General features: G+C 40.1%; 1 protein-coding gene across 3 annotated transcripts in view; it reads right to left on the bottom strand.

Moving 5' to 3' along the window:
- The window catches only part of cep152 (centrosomal protein 152), a 245,068-nt gene that overhangs the window by 106,036 nt on the left and 120,469 nt on the right, over positions 1-18,563 (bottom strand). For all 3 annotated transcript variants that reach the window (XM_059952527.1, XM_059952526.1, XM_059952528.1), the window contains exons 10-15: positions 18,013-18,104; positions 17,335-17,498; positions 14,765-14,981; positions 13,206-13,325; positions 12,972-13,102; positions 6,410-6,538 (exon numbers count right to left, since the gene is read on the bottom strand). In XM_059952527.1, the coding sequence (XP_059808510.1) occupies positions 6,410-6,538; positions 12,972-13,102; positions 13,206-13,325; positions 14,765-14,981; positions 17,335-17,498; positions 18,013-18,104 (853 nt within the window). The remainder of the gene's footprint in view (positions 1-6,409; positions 6,539-12,971; positions 13,103-13,205; positions 13,326-14,764; positions 14,982-17,334; positions 17,499-18,012; positions 18,105-18,563) is intronic.

The following is an 18,563-nucleotide window of genomic DNA, read 5'->3' as shown; positions in this document are numbered from 1 at the left end:
GCCCAGTGGGATAAGAAACATAAGACAGGGAAGCAGAATTAGGCCACATTGACATTCCATCATGCATTCTTGTCATATCTTTTGATGCTTTCACCAATCAGATTTCTGAAGGACAGTACTCTGGTTTGGGGACCATTCCGCAGGGGCTGCAGAGGAGAAGGGAAGATACTCGCAGAATGCCACTCGAATGCCGTTGTAAGATGTGCTTTGTGCAGATGAAAAGTTCCAAGGGGGAAGTGTCAATATTCCTGAGTTAGCCAGTTCGCTCAAGATGGTCATTGAGGCAAGTTCAAACTACGGCTGATGACTTTCAGGCAGAGTGTGGGCTCTGCGCATGAGGAAAGCAATACACCCAATTACTCCAGAAATGAGCTGCAACATTCATGTGCACATTTAGACTTCTTTTATTGTAATGGGTCCTTTTATTTTTCCTTTCTTTTTCTGTTTAAGTTGAAAAATCAGTAAAATACTTCCTTTATAATTTTATGTTGGTGTATGCAAATAATAACTTTGCATGGAACAGTACACAGCATTCACTACAATTCACGTCCCTGCCCAGGACATTTCAACTTTGTTGTTTGATTGAACCTAAATCATACTGATCCTAAAGGTGTGCTGCTTCTGGAAGGTTGCCTTCTCTCTGCTGAGTCACATGGCTCTTAACAGAGTTAACAAGTTTGTGACAAGCCCCGGAGAGAGGGTTTCAAAAAAAAAAATCCAGTGAGCATCAGTTGTGTGGTGAAAATATAATGCTACAGGTCAGAGGAGAATGGCCAGACTGGTTCAAACTGACAGGAAGATGACAGTAACTCAAATAATTATGCATTCTAATGGTGATATGCAGAAGAACATCTCAGAACACACAACACATCAAACCTTGAAACAGATGCACTGCAGCATCAGAAGACTACATTGGGTTCCACTGGGTATCTTATAAGAGTGTATATGTTGTAAGTGAAGAAATGTGGTTGCAGAGCAGCCAGAAATGGGCGGTGGAGCATAAGATGGCGAAGGTGAGTTGAGAGGTGGATTAAGATATTATGATAATCACAGAAACGTGACTGAGGCATAGGTAAGATAGGCAGCTCTATTCTCTTGAATATCGCATTTTCAGGCATGATTCAGGGTGAAGGGGGTGGCAGTGTACAAAAAAAAAGGAGAAATTACACTATTGATCAGGGGGAGCACAATAGCACAGTGCAGGGAGGGAATCAGCAAATTAATATATGAGTAGAACTTATAAATATGAAAGGAACAATGGGATTATAGTAAAGGCTAGTCAGAATTGCCAGACTGACAAATCCCAGTCAGAACAAATATAAAAGCAAATTTGTAGTAGTAGGTGACTTTAACTTTCCCAGTATTATCTAGGATTGCTTTAGTGAAAAGAGCCTATATTTGGGTGAAGTATGCTGAATGCACCCAGTAAGCTTTTTAAAACCAGTATGTATAAAGTTCTAGTAGTGAGGGAGATGTGCTCTAACACAAATAAGCAAGTGGTGGAACCTTTGGAAACGATAACCACAATTGTGTAAGGCAGTTACTCAAGTGAATAAAGATTGCATCACATGGAGTTTAACCTCGATTGCCTTGCTCATCAAGGGCGAACTAGCCAACTGGATGCAAAATTGGCCTGGTGAAAGAAATGGTTGTTTTTTCAAACTGATGAACCACAGGGATTAGTTCAGGGACCACTATTATATATAAACAATTAGGAGGACAACGTCAGTAAATTTAGGGACGGTGTAGAGGACAGTAAGGAAGATCTTATGATTACAATAGGATCTAGATGAAATAAGAAAGAGGCAGATAGCATTTAACTCAGACAAGTGCATTGTGTTGCATTTTGGTCAGCTACCCGGGGGAGGACTTGCACAATAAATAGCAGAGCTGTGGAGAGTAGTGTAGAACAAAGACACCTAAGGATAATAGATACACTTTACCTAAAAGTGGTGCCACAGAAAAACAAAGTGGTGAAGGTGGCTTTTGGCATACTTGCCTTCATCAGTCAGGGCACTGAGTATAGGGGTTGGAATACCATGTTACAGGAGTCTAAAACCAGAAGACACAGACTTCTGAGGTGGGAATTTTGACCAGGTATTTTATTTTTATACAGAGGTAGGTGCCTAGAATGTGCTGCCAGTGTGAAAACAGACATGTTAGTGGTGTTCCTGAGATTTTTAACAGGCACTAGAGTATTAAGGAAATGGAGGGGTACGGATAGTGTGTAGGGAATTCATTCTCTCATGCTCTCAGTATTATTTACAATTTATCTTCTTCTGCACATTGGTTGTTTGCCAGTCTTTGTTTATGTATAACTTTTCGTAAAAGCAAATGTATTTTCTTTTTTTCTGTAAATGCCTGCAAGAAAATGAATCTCAGGGCAGTACTTTGTACATATAGTACTTTGGTAATAAATTCACTTTGAATCTTCATTAGGCATTTTCCTTGGCACAGATACCAAGGGCCAAAAAAGTGTTCTATGTTCTATAATTGCATGGCTTATTTATAAGTTGGAAAATGTTTTAGGTTTTTTGCTTTGGCTGAACGTATCTAAAGAATCGATCATGTTGATGTAAATAAGTAAATATTGATAAACCTATTACAGTCAGGAAGAAGTAGGTTTTCTATACATACAGGCAGTCCCCGGGTTACGTATGAATTCCATTTCTGAGTCCGTCTTTAAGTCAGATTTGTATAAGTCAGAACAAGTACATCCGGTATTATTTAGCGTCAGTTAGTCAAATGTTTGTCTCAGTATATAGTATATATTTTACCTTTCTATTCATATAAAACACTTAAGAAACGTATGTATTCCAATAATTAAACCACTGCGTTGCTTAGTAATAATTGTAGCTTTCATCAGGGCAGGACCTTTCACATGCTCCATTATTCTCGCTTTATCCGTTATCCCTTAAAATTGTTCCGACCGTTGACCAACTGTAGCTTAACGCTTTTCCAATGACTGATGGCATTTCACCTCTTTCCAAACTCTTTATTATTTGTACTTTATTTTCAATCGCGATCGCATCCCGTCAATGGAACAGAAACACTGCGGGCGGCGGGTCCCAACCTGCGCCGTTCCCGAGGTCCGCTGGGTCCTAAACTGCACCACACTGAGACAGGTTAAATGGGACAAGTGGGGGCTGTGCTGGGTTTGGGTATTTGATCCTCCACAATATTCCACATGGGAATTTAGACTGGAGTTGGCAGTGTTTCTTTTTGTGACGTTGAGTTGCGAGCTCGACATCAACCTGGCATGGATGGTACATGAGTCACTGGATTGGCATCAACCCAGCATGGGAGCGGTCTGTCACTAATTCGAACTCAGGAATCTCTGTTCTCTAGCCCGGTGCTGATCAGACTGTACCACCAGCCGACCAGAGGGGGGGGGGGGGGATCAGGGTGAATCTTACTAAGAAAAATTTAAGCCAAATAAAAAGTTAAACACTCAAAACACTCAACATAGTGTCAACTGCAATGACTTAAAATGGTGGACAGCATTCTCCTTCATTGGTTCGTAAGTACGAGTTGTCCGTAAGTCAGACGTTCGTAACTCGGGGACTACCTGTAGTCAGTAGTGGACTTGCTTATCTTTCTCACGTGAATTGTTGGACTATGGAAAGTCAAATGAAGAGGATATAATGTGAATGGTAGGACCTTTAGGAGCATTGATATACAGAGAGATTTGGTGGTCCATAAGATGCATAAGATGATGAGAGGCATTGATCGTGTAGATAGTCAGAGACTTTTTCCCAGTGTTGAAATGATTACCACAAGAGGACACAGGTTTAAGGTGCTGGGGTGTAGGTACAGAGAAGATGTCAGGGTTAGGTTTTTTTACTCAGAGAGTGGTGAGTGCGTGGAATGGGCTGCCGGCAACGGTGGTGGAGGCAGATACAATAGGGTCTTTTAAGAGACTTTTAGATAGGTACATGGAACTTAGTAAAATAGAGGGCTATATAAGAAAAACCTGCCCAATTACCATCATCATATAACCTGTGGCACTAAAGGTCACAACAGAATAGACCACCATTATTTTAAGATAAGGAATGCCTACTGTTCCATACGAAGACCACATTTCAGTAAATTAATCACTTATCTGCATACAAGCAGAGGTTAAAGATCAAAGCTCCAGATTTTAGTACAACAAACAGGAGGTTGCAGTAGGAACAAACTCCTTACAGAATGACACCAGAACTGATCTCCGAACTCCGGAATGCCCTGTGCTGTAATAGCATTGGGCTAACTGCCATGTTACCATGGCACCCAAGTAATTTATGATCACTTGGAAATGCACTAATTAGGGGGATTCGGCATAGTCTGTCTGAGTTTTTTTGAGGAGGTTACTAAGAAAATTGATGAAGGCAAGGCAGTAGCTGCAGTTGACAAGGATTTAGCAAGTCTGAATGGTAGGTTGGCTCAGAAAGTTAGGGAATGTAGGTGTTTTAGCAGGCAAGATCCAAAAATGGCTTGGCGATGGGAAGTGGTGGAAGGTTGTTTTCCTGACTGGAACAATGTAGCTAGAAGTGTACAACAGGGATTGGTGCTGGGACCTTCTCTGTTTGATAAGGAAGTTTACTAACAACATGAGGTTGCTGAAGCTGCAGATAATGAAGATACAGATAGCAGAGATGAACTGGAAAGCTGGGCAGAGAGAATTTAATCCAGACAAGTGTGATGTAATGCACTTTGTGTTGTTGAATACCAGCGAGATGTATTCAATAAATTGCAGAAAACTTAGAAATAACAATGCTGGGCCATTTCACAGCTTCTTAAAAATGGTCACAAAGATGGTTACGGTAGTGAACGAAGCACTGAGCTTACTTAAATTCATTGTCCAAGATACTTATGATATAGTATGCAATTTTGGTCAGCACGCAACGGAAAGGATCTAGAAAGAAAGCAGAAGAGATTGAGCAGGATTTTCCTTAGAATAGAGAGATGGAGTAGTGACTATTCTTATAGAGCATAGAAGGCTGTGGAGTGATTTTGTTATAAAATTATGAGGGATGTAGATATGGAAAGTCTGGGATATTTTTTATCCAGTGGCAGCAGAGTCTAAAAATAGAGAATATAGTTTTAAGGTGAAGGGTGGAGATTTATAGGATATTTTAGGGCAGGATTCGACACACAGAGGGTGCTGGTATATGGAACAAGCTCTGAGGTAGTAGTAGATGCCGCTTCTTGAAAATCATTGTATTTAAAAAGATTTGCACATATACTTAGTGGCCACTTTATTAGGTACACCTAATACAATAATCTTAATACAATATCTAATCAGCCGTCATGTGGCAGTAACTCAATGCATAAAAGCATACAAATATGGTCAAGAGGTTCATTTGTACAGACCAAACACTGGAATGGGGAAGAAATGTGATTTAAGTGACTCTAACTGATTGTTGGTGCCAGGTAGAGTGGCTTGAGTATCTCAAATGCTGCTGATCACCTGGGATTTTCATGAACAACAATCTCCAAAGTCTCCAAAGTTTACAAAAAACATCCAGTGAGTGGCAGTTCTGTGGACAAAAAAGCCTTCTTAATGAGAGAGAGAATAGAAGAGATTGGACAGAATGGTTCAAACTGATAGAAAGGTGACATTAACTCAAATAACCATGTGTTCCAAAAGTGGTATGCTGAAGAGCATCTCTGAATGTACAACACTTCAGACCTTGAAGTAGATAGGCTACAGAAGCAGAGGACCATAAACATACATTCGGTGCCTACTTTATTGGGTACATAATAAAGTGGCCACTGAGTGCATACGTGGATAGGAAAGGAAGAAAACTATATGAGCCTTGGATTTGGAGAAGATGGGCATCTTGGTCTGCGCAGGTGGATAGACCAAAGGGCCTGTTTCCATGCTGTATGACTCAATGACTGCAGGAAGCACTGAGGTGCTTGGAGAATACCAACACAATCACGGGGAAACATGTAACTCCACACAGACATTACTGGAGGTCAGAAATTAACCTATAATTATTAGATGGTGCAAGATGTTTGCTAGGTAAATATACATCAAAATATGCTTATTACACTGAATTTTCCATTAAAGTAGATAAAGGTTTTGAAAATGGTGTTATCATTATCAAGCAACACACACAAAATGCTGGTGGAACACAGCAGGCCAGGCAGCATCTACAGGAGAAGCAATGTCGATGATTCGGGCTGAGACCCTTCGTCAGGACTAACATTAGTCCGGAAGAAGGGTCTCGGCCCGAAACATCGAGTGTCTCTCCTATAGATGCTGTCTGGCCTGCTGTGTTCCACCAGCATTTTGTGTGTGTTGCTTGAATTTCCAGCACTTGCAGATTTCCTTGTGTTTACCATAACCAATATGTTCAGTTAACAATTTCTATTCTAAATTCAATTTACAAGATTACTTCATGGAGGTAAACTTAAAACTCACTTAACTCGTGTGAGCTGCTGTTCATATAACTGAGTTAGTTGAGCTTTCTCCAGTTCATGCTGTTCCATCAGTTCTTGCTTCAGTCGACATTTGGAATCCTCATGATGTTGCTGATGAATACGCTCACATCTACAGCCATTTGTCACGTTAAGAATCAGAAAAAGAAAGATTTTAATGAAGTTTTTATTTTGCTCCAACTAAAATTAACTAAAGCTTTCAGTCCAAGAGTACAACACACAGACAGGCCCTTTCACTCCTGGTGTCTGTGCTGAACACTATGTAAAATCTCAGGTCATGATCTGTATCTCTCCATTCCTTGTGTCGCTGTTATTTGAAAACAAAACACAACTGCAGAGAGACTAAGCCAGGAGAATCCACACTGTATGGACACATTTCCAAATAATGAATTTCAGAATCAAAAAAGATACGTTTGTTCCTTTATTACAAAACTAGCATGGACAAACAACCTTGTAGCAAAAAGAAATTAACAAAACTAAATTAGCGATAAAACAATCTAATTAACAGTTTAATAGTGATAGTAACAATACTAAGTGGTATAATAGAATGTTTAGCATTCACAGAAAATACCATTCCCCGTCACTCACTCCCTCTTCACTAAACTGAATCAAGACAGAACATAAATATGTAACCTTGCTTCTACACTCCGCAACCCAAGTGACAGATTACCGTAATAAGAACATTGCAAACACAATAGAGACAGAAAACAGATACATGCCTCCTACAGACAGAAAATAGGTACATGGCTTCAACACCCTGCACATTAACATGTCTACCTGAAAGCCTTAAATAGCACTATCATTCATATCTGCTGCCACCGCCAAATCCTGGCACCCCATCCCAGGCACCTATAAAAAAATTTGCTCGGAAATTTATTTTAAACTTTTCATCTTTCTGCTTCAGTGAATTTGATATTTCTACTCTGGGTAAAAAACTCACAACCTCTCACAGTTTTACAATCTTCTATCATGTATCCCCACAGCTCCCAAAGTTCCAGAGAAAACAAACCAAGTTTGTCCAACCTCACCTTATTAGCTCATACCCTTTTATCGACATGGCATCCTCGAAACCTCTCCTGCACCAATAAACTCTTCTTGAGCTTCCAGCTGGGTACATATATGGATTATAAACAACATTTCGATGACAAACTCCGCCACCTTCATCAGGAATGATGTCTGAGTGGGTTGTCCAGTGGTATTTATCCCCTGTACTCCATCCCTCCTGATTGGTTAGTCCTTATCCAATCAGGTTTCTGCTCTCCTACCTTGTTTACAATTGCATTGCAGTTTTTACTAAGACTGAGACCTTCATCTTTGTTAAAATTATTTTCCTCTAGTTTTATTTCAATGGCTTCCTTTACTAGCTAGTCCCAAAAGCCATTGGCACAGCATAATGGTTTTGTGCCATCGAAGTCAATCCTAACCGAAGCCCACGCTAAGATGGCGGACCTTGGAAGGGCAGGAGGATATCCATGGCCTCCTCTACTGTCAAGATGAAGCCACAGTCAGGTTGGAGGAACAAAACCTTACATACTGTCTGGATAGCCTCCAACCTGATGGAATGAACCTTGACTCCTCTAACTTCCATTAATGCCACTCCTCCCCTTCTTACCCCATCCCTGATTTATTTATTTTCCCCCTCCTTTTTTGTTCTTTAACTGCCCATCACTCTGCCTGTTCTCCATCTCCCTCTGGTGCTCCCCTCCCCCTTTCTTTCTCCCTAGGCATCCCGTCCCATGATCCTTTCCCTTCTCCAGCTCTGTATCCCTTTTGCCAATCACCTTTCCAAATCTTAGCTTCACCCCACCCCCTCCGGTCTTCTCCTATCATTTCGCATTTCTCCCTCCCTGTGCTACTTCCAAATCTCTTAACATTTTTTCCTTCAGTTAGACCTGACGAAGGGTCTTGTCCTGAAATATCGACAGTGCTTCTTCCTATAGATGCTGCCTGGCCTGCTGCATTCCACCATCATTTTGTGTGTGTTGCTAAAAAAAAAAATTGCTGAACATCAAGTTTGCAAAAGACTACGCGAATGTTTCACAACACTTCTGGGACAGTGTTCCATAGACAGACAAAGGATGAACATTTTGGAAGAAATGCACACCACTATATTTGGAGTAAAGAACACTGCTCATGAACACCAAAACTTTTTCACAACTGTTAAGCATGGTGGAAGGAGCATCATGGTTTGGGGCTGCTTTGCTGCCTCAGGGCCTGAACAGCTTGCAATTGTTGAGGGAACAATCAATTCAAAATTGTATCACGACATTTTATAGAAGAATATCAGAGTAGCGGTCTGTCACCTGAAGCTTAATAGAAGTTGGATGATGCAACAAGGTAATGATAGGAAACACAAGAGTAAATCAAGAACAGAATGGTTTAAAACGAAGAAAATTTGTGTTTTGGAACAGCCAACTCAGAGTCCAGACCTTAACCCAATTGAGATGCTGTGGCATTACCTGAAGAGGGCTTTTCACGCGAGGTATCCCAGAAATATTAATGAACTGAAATAGTTTTGTATGGAGGAATGATCGAAAATTCTGTCGAAAATACCGTCGTGCAAGTCTGACCAGCAGCAACAGGAAACATTTGGTGGAGGTTATTGATACTAAAAGAGAATCTACTAGGTATTAAATACAAGGGTTCACATACATTTTCCAGTCTGGAATTAAACAGTGTGTTTAATAAAGCCATAAAGAGTACAATTGTCTCTATATTATTAGTTTAGACAGATTATGTTTGTCTATTATCTTGTGGCCGCAGTTACTGTGTTTAGCAATGATGCTGTGGCCATTACAGAGACTTGGATGGCTCAGGGGCAGGAAGAATTACTTCGAATGCCAGACTTTAGATGTTTCAGAAAGGACAGGGAGGGAGGCAAAAGAGGTGGGGGCATGGGACAGTTGATCAGAGATAGTGTCAGGGCCATAGAAAAGGAGGAAGACGTGGAGGGATTATCTATGGAGTCTCTGTGCTTGGAAGTTAGGAACAGGAAGGGGTCAATAACTCTACTGGGTGTTTTTCATAGACCACCCAATAGTAACAGGGATATCGAGGAGCAGATAGAGAGACAGATTCTGGAAAGGTGTAATAATAACAGGGTTGCTGTGGTGAGAGATTTAAATTTCCCAAATATCGATTGGCATGTCCCTTGGTTTAGATGGTGTGTAGTTTGTTAGCTGTATTCAAGAAGGTTTTTGACACAATACGTAGGTAAGCCGACAACAGGAGAGACTGTACTTGATCTGGTATTGGGAAATGAACCTGGTCAGGTGACTGATCTCTCAATGAGAGAACATTTTGGAGATAGTGATCACAATTCTGTCTCCTTTACGATAGCATTGGAGAGGGATAGGAACAGACAAGTTAGGACAACGTTCAATTGGAGTAAAGGGAAATATGAGGCTATCAGGCAGGAACTTGATTGGGAACAGATGTTCTCAGGAAAATATACGGAAGCAATGTGGCAAATGTTCAGGGGATATTTGTGTGAGTTCTGCATAGGTACGTTCCAATGAGACAGGGTACAGGAACGGTGGTGTACAAAGGCTGCTGTAAATCTAGTCAAGAAGAAGAGAGGAGCTTCCAAAAGGTTCAAAAAGCTAGGTTTTTGAAGAGCTAGAAGATTATAAGGCTAGCAGGAAGGAGCTCAAGAAAGAAATTAGGAGAGCCAGAAGGGGCCATGAGAAGGCCTTGGTGGACAGGATTAAGGAAAACCACAAGACATTCTACAAGTACGTGAAGAGCAAGAAGATGAGATGTGAAAGAATAGGACCGATCAAGTGTGACAGTGGAAAAGTGTGTATGGAACTGGAGGAGATAGCAGAGGTACTTAATGAGTACTTTGCTTCAGTATTCACTACAGTAAAGGATGTTGGCAGTTGTAGGGATGACTTACAGCGGACTGAAAAGATTGAACATGTAGATATTAAGAAGGAGAATGTGCAGGAGCTTTTGGAAAGCATCAAGTTGGATAAGTCACCAGGACTGGAGCAGATGTACCACAGGCTACTGTGTGAGGCGAGGGAGGAGATTGCTGAGCCTCTGACGATGATCTTTGCATTATCAATGGGGACGGGAGAGGTTCCGGAGGATTGGAGGGTTGCGAATGTTGTTCCATTATTCAAGAAAGGGAATAGAGATAGGTCAGGAAATTATAGACCAGTGAGTCTTACCTCAGTGGTTGGTAAGTTGATGGAGAAGATCCCGAGAGGCAGGATTTATGAACATTTGGGGAGGCATAATGTGATTAAGAATAGTCAACATGGCTTTGTCAAAGGCAGGTCAAGCCTTACGAACCTGATTAAATTTATTGACAATGTGACTAAACACATTGATGATGGTAGAGCAGTGGATGTAGAGATATGGATTTCAGGAAGACATTTGACAAGGTACCCCATGCAAGGCTTATTGAGAAAGTAAGGAGTCATGGGATCCAAGGGGACCTTGCTTTGTGAATCCAGAACCGACTTGCCCACAGAAGGCAAAGAGTGGTTGTAGATGGGTCATATTCTGCATGGAGGTCGGGTGCCTCAGGGATCTGTTCTGGGACCCCTACTCTTCATGACTTTTATAAATAACCTGGATGAAGAAGTGGAGGGATGAGTTAGTAAATTTGCTGATGACACAAAGGTTGGAGGTGTTGTGGATCAAGTGGAGGGCGGTCGGAGGTTACAGCAGGACATTGATAGGATGCAAAACTGGGCTTAAGTGGCAGATGGAGTTCAACCCACTTAAGTGTGAGGTGGTTCAGGTCAAACATGATGACAGAATATAGTATTATGGTAAGACTATTGGCAGTGTGGAGGATCAGAAGGATTTTGTGGTCCGAGTCCATAGGACACTCAAAGCTGCTGTGCAGTTTGACTCTGTGGTTAAGAAGGCACATGGTGCATTGGCCTTCATCAACTTTGGAATGAAGTTTAGGAGCCAAGAGGTAATGTTGCATCTATATAGGATCCTGCACAGACCCCACTTGGAGTGCTGTGCTCAGTTCTGGTCACCTCACTATAGGAAGAATGTAGAAACCACAGAAAGGGTACAAAGGAGATTTACAAGGATGCTTGGATAGGGGAGTATGCCTTATGAGAATAAATTGACTGTACTTGGCCTTTTACCCTTGGAGTGACAGAGGATGAGAGGTGACCTAATAGAGGTGTATAAGATGATGAGAGGCATTGATCGTGTGGATAGTCAGAAGCTTTTTCCTAGGGCTGAAATGGCTACCACAAGAGGGCACAGTTTTAAGGAGCTTGGAAGTAGGTACAGAGGAGATATCAGGTTTAAAAAAACTTACGCAGAGAGTAGCAAGTGTGTGAAATGGACTGCTGGCAACGGAGGTGGAGGCAGATATGATAGGGTCTCTTAGGAGACTCCTGGATAGGTATATGGAACTTACAAAAATAGTGTTATGGGTAACCCTAGGTAATTTCTCAAGTAAGGACATGTTTGGCACAGCTTTGTGGGCCAAAGGGCCTGTATTGTGCTGTAGGTTTTCTATGTTTCTAGGACAAGGTCACCATACATACCTATACCTCCCCACACCCCTCTCTGCTTTCCACAGGGATTATTTCCTTTGTGATTCCTTTGTATTTCCTTTGTGATTCATCACTCTTCACTACCTCCTGGTACTTATCCCTGCAAGTGGCAGAAGTGCTACACTTGCCCACTAGTCTCTTCCTCCATTCAAGATCCAGAACAGTCCTTCTATGTGAAGCAGCACTTGACTCTTTGTATCCTTTGACAACTTTCTTTATTGTCTACAGCTTCAATAATCTCTGTCATCTGCATACTTACTAAATATATTTTCATCTATGTTTTTACATATATTATCACAAAACAGAGGTCCCAGTACAGATGCTTGCAAAACACCAGTCACACATCTCCAGCCAGCATAACAGCCTCCCATGCAAGCCAATTCTGAATCCAAACTACCAAATCCCTATGGATCCCATTCTTGATCGATCCAATAAATGGAACAGACCAACCACTAGCCTGCAGTTAGAAAGGAATGTACTGGAAGTCAGATACATGTGCATGTGACTCCTGCATCTAGACTCTGCTAAATCAACATTTATAATCTCTACGATTCCATAACTTTCTAAGCTACGAGCCAGGTTATCTTTGTATCTAGCCTATGAGGTTCACAACAGCAACTGCTTGTGCATCAGCTCAGCACTGTTGCCCAATCTCAGTAGGAGAAATCTAGAAAAGCTTTTTCTTATTTATTTTACAGTATATTTACATTCTACTTCATTGGCAGCAGTGTGCACTTCTGATTAATTTCACTTTTTAAAATTTATATCAAATTATTAAAATACATTTCATTTTGTTAATTTTTCAACAACTTCAAATACCCCTGATTTCAAGGAAATTTGTGGACAGCACCGAACATCACCTTTCCTGCCACTTATAAATACCTCTATGTTACAGATCACTTGCAGCAACTGGAACTGTGAATTTAAATACAGTCACAGGGCTACAGCAGAATATTTATTTTCTTGCATACCACTGTTAGCTTCATTGTGAAGTATTTCATCCTGTACCTGTCAATAGCGTCTTGCTTATCCTGTTCAAAATCCTGGATCACTTGGCGCATTTCATTGTACAATTCTTGGTTTGCTTCTTTAAATTGTTTTTCACTACTGGTTAGTTTTTCAATTTCTTGTTGTTTACCCTGAACAAGAGAAAAGACTGATTTAAAACATGCATCAAATTGAGAAGTGCACACATTGGGATACACAAAAGATTTCCACCTTCAGCAAAAATTCAAATTTCACCTCAATTTCTTTGCGTAGATCCTGAGTTTCACACGTTAGTTGCTCAATTTCATCTTGAAGAGTCTTTTCAGGAGCAGATCCTATTGCTTCCAACTCCTTTTCTAAAGAAATGGCCCTTACCTGAATGCAGACAGTCAAAATTCAGTTATGTTATCTCGATGAGCACACAATATGTCATGGGGGAGAAAATGCTTATTTACTGAGTGAAATGTTACATCTACAAAGGAACTTTCAGAAACCAGCTGAGTGAATGCATGTATGAGAAAAAAAAGAGAACTACAGTGTATGTTTTATTAAAAAAAACTATCAGAACAAATTCTCAGAACAGAAATAGGCCCCTCAGCTTAACTCGTCCATGCTAACCAATGTGCCTTCCTGAGTTAGTTCCATTTTCCTGCATTGGCCTACATGTCTCTAGCTCGCTCCTATACATAAAGCTATCCAAGTATATTGTAAAACGATGTAACTGTACCATCATCTATCATTTCCCTGGCTGCTTATTCCATATTTTCACCACTTCCTGTCTAGAAAAAACTTGCCTGATAGGATCCCTTTACACATTTCTCTTCTCACCAATCTGTGCCCTTTAGCCTTACTCTTCTCTCCTGGATACTCATTATCAATGCATCTCATGATTTTATAAATGATGACCCCTCAGCATCCATTGCCTCAAAAGCCTGTTCAAACTCCCCTTACAAATTAAAGCTTCCAGTCCCAGCAACATCCTTATGCATCTTATCTACAATCTACAGAGCTCAGTTGGAAACCAAAATGTCTTTAATGCAAAAAATAGGAAACATTCTGAGGCACATTTCAACCTAGATGGTCTCAATCTAAAATGCTAATTGCCCATTCTCTCCACAGATGCTGCCTGACCTGCTATGTTTCTCCAGCATTTTACGTGTTGTTTTAGACTGCAGCATTTGCAGTCTCATGCCCTAAAAGTATTCCAAACGCCCTTTTCATCACTCTGCCTACTTGTGATTCTACTTTTGGCGAATAATGTCCTTGTAATCCTAGGTGCCTATATTCCCAACGTCACTGTGCATTCTATTTTGGTTTGATTTCCTCAGATTCCTGGCTTGTCCTTGCAATCTTTCCTAAAAACAATACATCAGCAAAATTCCAGCCTTTCAGTACTGGTGACTAAAGAAACTGAATTGTTAACTGTTTTTCTTCCATAGCCTTTCAGTTTTTATTTTACATTTACAGCCTCTTCTCTGAAGAGTTGAACAGTCAGTGAACTGAAGCCAACTTTTTTTCTCATATAATCACCACTATTACTTACAGAGGAAAAATGAAACATACAAAGAAAGCATGCTACTCAAAATTGCTGAGGGATTTAGCAATATCAGCAATTCAAATAATCACAAGGAATATGCTCCCTAACTGCATAATAAGTAAAGATATATTTGCTGTTGTCATTTGAGGGCCAGTAGCAATGTATAGTCAAGCAGGAAGTCAAAAAATGCTTTAAAAACCTGTTTACAAACAACCAATTAAAAACACATATGGGCACTAATTTTCAGTATTCACAGTTTAAAACAGATTCAACCAACCTCATGACTTCTTGCTAATTTTTCAGCATTTTGTAACATTTTCTTTAGCTCAGCTATTTGTTTTTGATTTTCTTTAGCTTCATTCTGAAGTTGAGTCACTTGATGGCGCTTTGCTTTGATGTTACTTAGTGATCTTTCCAGTTCAGTCTTCAATTCTTGTATTACCTCATCCTTGCACAAGGTCTTTTCTGAATCTCCCTGGCACATTACATTTGAACTGGTAGAAAGAGGGAAAGTGAAAGGATAATATACTATCACTCCCAATTACCTTATGAAATTTCTGAACAATACAGCACACAAAGAAACAGATTTCTTCTGTATCAAACTAGTCAATGCTAACAATACCCTAATGAACTATATATTACCAAGAATAATTTCTTTTGCATTGCCTCTAGCACGTTGGTCTATATATAACTGTGCATAAAAATTATTGCCTCATCAGCCACCAAAAGGTTTCTTTATTTGTAAAGAATGCCAGCAAATTTTGAAATTTTAAATTTTTGAGAATTTTTCTATTTGCAATTTGCTCTGGATCTCAGTTGCCCATTATCTACCCCTAAGTTCAGTCCTTGTTCTTCATTTATTGCAAATAAGACAAAGATATGATTCTTTATTCACAGTATAACAGTTAACTTTATATCACATGCTACAACTTCAAATGTTGACCAATGAATGAATCAAATTAAGTATTAACTGAAATTTATTTATTTAGAGATACAGCACAGAACAGGCCCTTGTGGCCCAAAGAGCCACACCATCTAGCAACCCACCTATTTAACCCTAGCCTAATTGGCAATGATCTTTCAAAAATTATTGGACTCTGGCATGTTGCCTGAGGACTGGAAAACTGCAAATGTCACTCCACTCTTTAAGAGAGAGGGAGGCAACAGAAAGGGAATTATAGACTAGTTAGCCTGACCTCAGTGGTTGGGAAGATGTTGGAGTCAACTGTTAAGGAAGAAGTTATGGAATACTTGGTGATGCAGGACAAGATAGGACAAAGTCAGCATGGTTTTCTTAATGTTGCCTGACGAACCTGTTGAAATATTTTGAGGAGATTACAAGTAGGATAGATAAAGGGGATTTAGTGGATGTTGTATATTTGGACTTCCAAAAGGCCTTTGACAAGGTGCCACACATGAGGCTGCTTACCAAGTTAAGAGCCTATGATATTATAGGAAATTTAATAACATGGGTACAGCATTGGTTGATTGATAGGAGGCAGCAAGCGGGAATAAAAGGATCCTTGTCTGCTAGGCTGCCAGTGACTAGTGGTGTTCCGCGGGAGTCAATGTTGGGACCGCTTCTTTTTATGCTGTACTTCAATGATTTAGATGATGGAATAGATGGCTTTGTTACCAAGTTTGCAGATGATACGAAGATAGGTGGAGGGGCAGGTAGACTGCAAAAGGTCAAGGCAGATTAGGAGAATAGGCAAGAAAGTGGTAAATGAAATACAATGTTGGAAAATACATAGTCATGCACTTTGCTAGTAGAAATAAATGTGCAGACTATTTTTTAAGTGGGGAGAAAATCCAAAACTGAGATGCAAAGAGACTTGGGAGTTCTTGTGCAGAACACCTTAAAGGTTAACTTGCAGGTAGAGTCGGTGGTGAGGAAGACAAATGCAATGTTAGCATTCATTTCAAGAGGTCTAGAATACAAGAGCAGGGATGTGATGCTGAGGCTTTATAAGGCACTGGTGAAGCCTTACCTTGAGTATTGTGAACAAATTTGGGCTCCTCATCTAGGAAAAGATGTGCTGGTATTGGAAAGAGTTTCAAGGATGATTCTGGGAATGAAACGTTACCACTTGTGGAACGTTTAATGTCTCTGTGCCTGTACTTGCTGGAATTAAGGACAATGGGGGGGGATCTCAATAAAACCTTTTAAATGTTGAAAGACCTAGACAGCGTAGATGTGGAAAGGACACTTCCCATGCTGGGCAGGTCTAGGACAAGAGGACACAGCCTCAGGCTAGAGGGGTGTCCATTTAAAATAAAAATGCAAAGAGATTTCTTTAGCCAGAAGGTGGTGAATTTGTGGAAGTTGTCACCACAGGCAGCTGTGGAGGCAAAGGCAATGATTGTATTTAAAGCAGAGATCGACAGGTTCTTGACTTGACTGGTTAGAGGGAGAAGGCCGGGGAGTGAGGTTGAGGAGCGAGAAAAGGATCAGCCATGATTGGATGGTGGAGCGGACTCGATGGGCCAAATGGCCTAATTCCACTCTCATGTCTTATGGTCTAATCACAGGACAATTCACAATGACTTATTAACCTACTAACTGGCACGTCTTTAGAATGTGGGAGGAAACTGTTGCACCTGAAGGAAAGACATGCTCAAAGGAAGGAAATACAAACTTCGTATGGTCAGTGTCAGCACCGAACTCTAATACCTAGAGCTGTAATAGCTTTGTCATACATGCTGATATTCATATCCAAATACACAATTGCAAAAGATAACCTAAAAGGATTTTCCAAATTTGTTGTGAAAGAAGAAAATTTTAAAAATGCACCATAAAATGCTGCAATTTGCAAGTCCTATCATGAAAGCCATTTCAATTTCTACCTTTGTAGCCTGGGTATTTTCAGGTTCTCATTCTTAATGCAGAGGGCCACAAATGAATCTGATAATGGACCTTCTAATTCTTCTGGGGCTTCTTTAATGATGGCATTGATCTTAGCGGCAGATTCATACAGAGCAATTTGTTCTTTCAAGTCAGTCAGTTCTTCCTAAAAATAAACAAGTCTGCTTAACATTAATTTACACAGGATTTATGATGAGACCAATTCAGAGATGAACAGAAGAATGTAGGTCTGAAGTAAAGCAAATAATCAACTACATTTGGCATGTTTCAGAAAAATAACCTGCAGCAATGTAAACAATACAACAATTTCATGCTTCAAATTCATTGGTCACAAATAGACCAAACAAGTGTATTGGGGCTCTACCATCCTTTTATATTAAAATAAGAGTTCTAAAGCTTCTTCAGTTCTTAGGTATAACAGCCTTTAAGGAGTCCTTTAGTTACATTTACGCTTGCTTATATTATTCATTTCAGCCTTTTGTCACCATACACGTTTACATGTATTAGGGATCTGCTGTTTCAGTTTGTTCCACCTCATTTCCTTAAATTTTATTTGAATTATATTTTTCAAATATGCAGAAAGTCAAGATGTATTAGCAATAAAAAAAATAGAGATTTGGACAATTTGCCGTATTGAGTAGCAGTGATTACATCAGGACCTGTAAAGCTTTATTCATCTGGTCACTGACATTCCTAGCAGACTGAACTTGCTGAAGTTGGATTCGAAGTTCACTGATCTCCTGTATTGAACCTGAAACACAAATAACATTGTTAATGACCTAGAAATTTTGTACAAAAATGCACATTACGCTATCACTCATTTGAAAAATGCGTTAAAAGTTGGTGGATATTTTACACAAGATTTTGATTTACATCTGCTTGATTTACTACAGAATGTAATTTCTGTAACTCAGCAACTGTTATTATATGTATTATATATGGGCTTTGGAACGCTTCAATATTTCAAAGCCATACCGTACCTGTAGGAAGTATGAAATTGCAACAATCAACTGATGATAGTCACCTCTGCAGAAAATACCAACTGGGAACTGCAGTCTTTCCTTTTTTTTAAACATTCTGTTATTGATTTACACCAAGAAAAATAATGTGAGCTACCTTAATGACTATCTCCCGGTAGCACTCACATCTACAGTGTTGGTCATTTACAGAGGTTGGTCATGACTAGACTGAACTCCTGCCTCAGCAATTT

Source organism: Hypanus sabinus, chromosome 28 (genome assembly GCF_030144855.1).
Source record: "Hypanus sabinus isolate sHypSab1 chromosome 28, sHypSab1.hap1, whole genome shotgun sequence".
Taxonomy (NCBI): Eukaryota; Metazoa; Chordata; class Chondrichthyes; order Myliobatiformes; family Dasyatidae; genus Hypanus; species Hypanus sabinus.
Note: the sequence above shows the minus strand (reverse complement) of the source record. Positions and strands in the feature narration are given on the sequence as shown.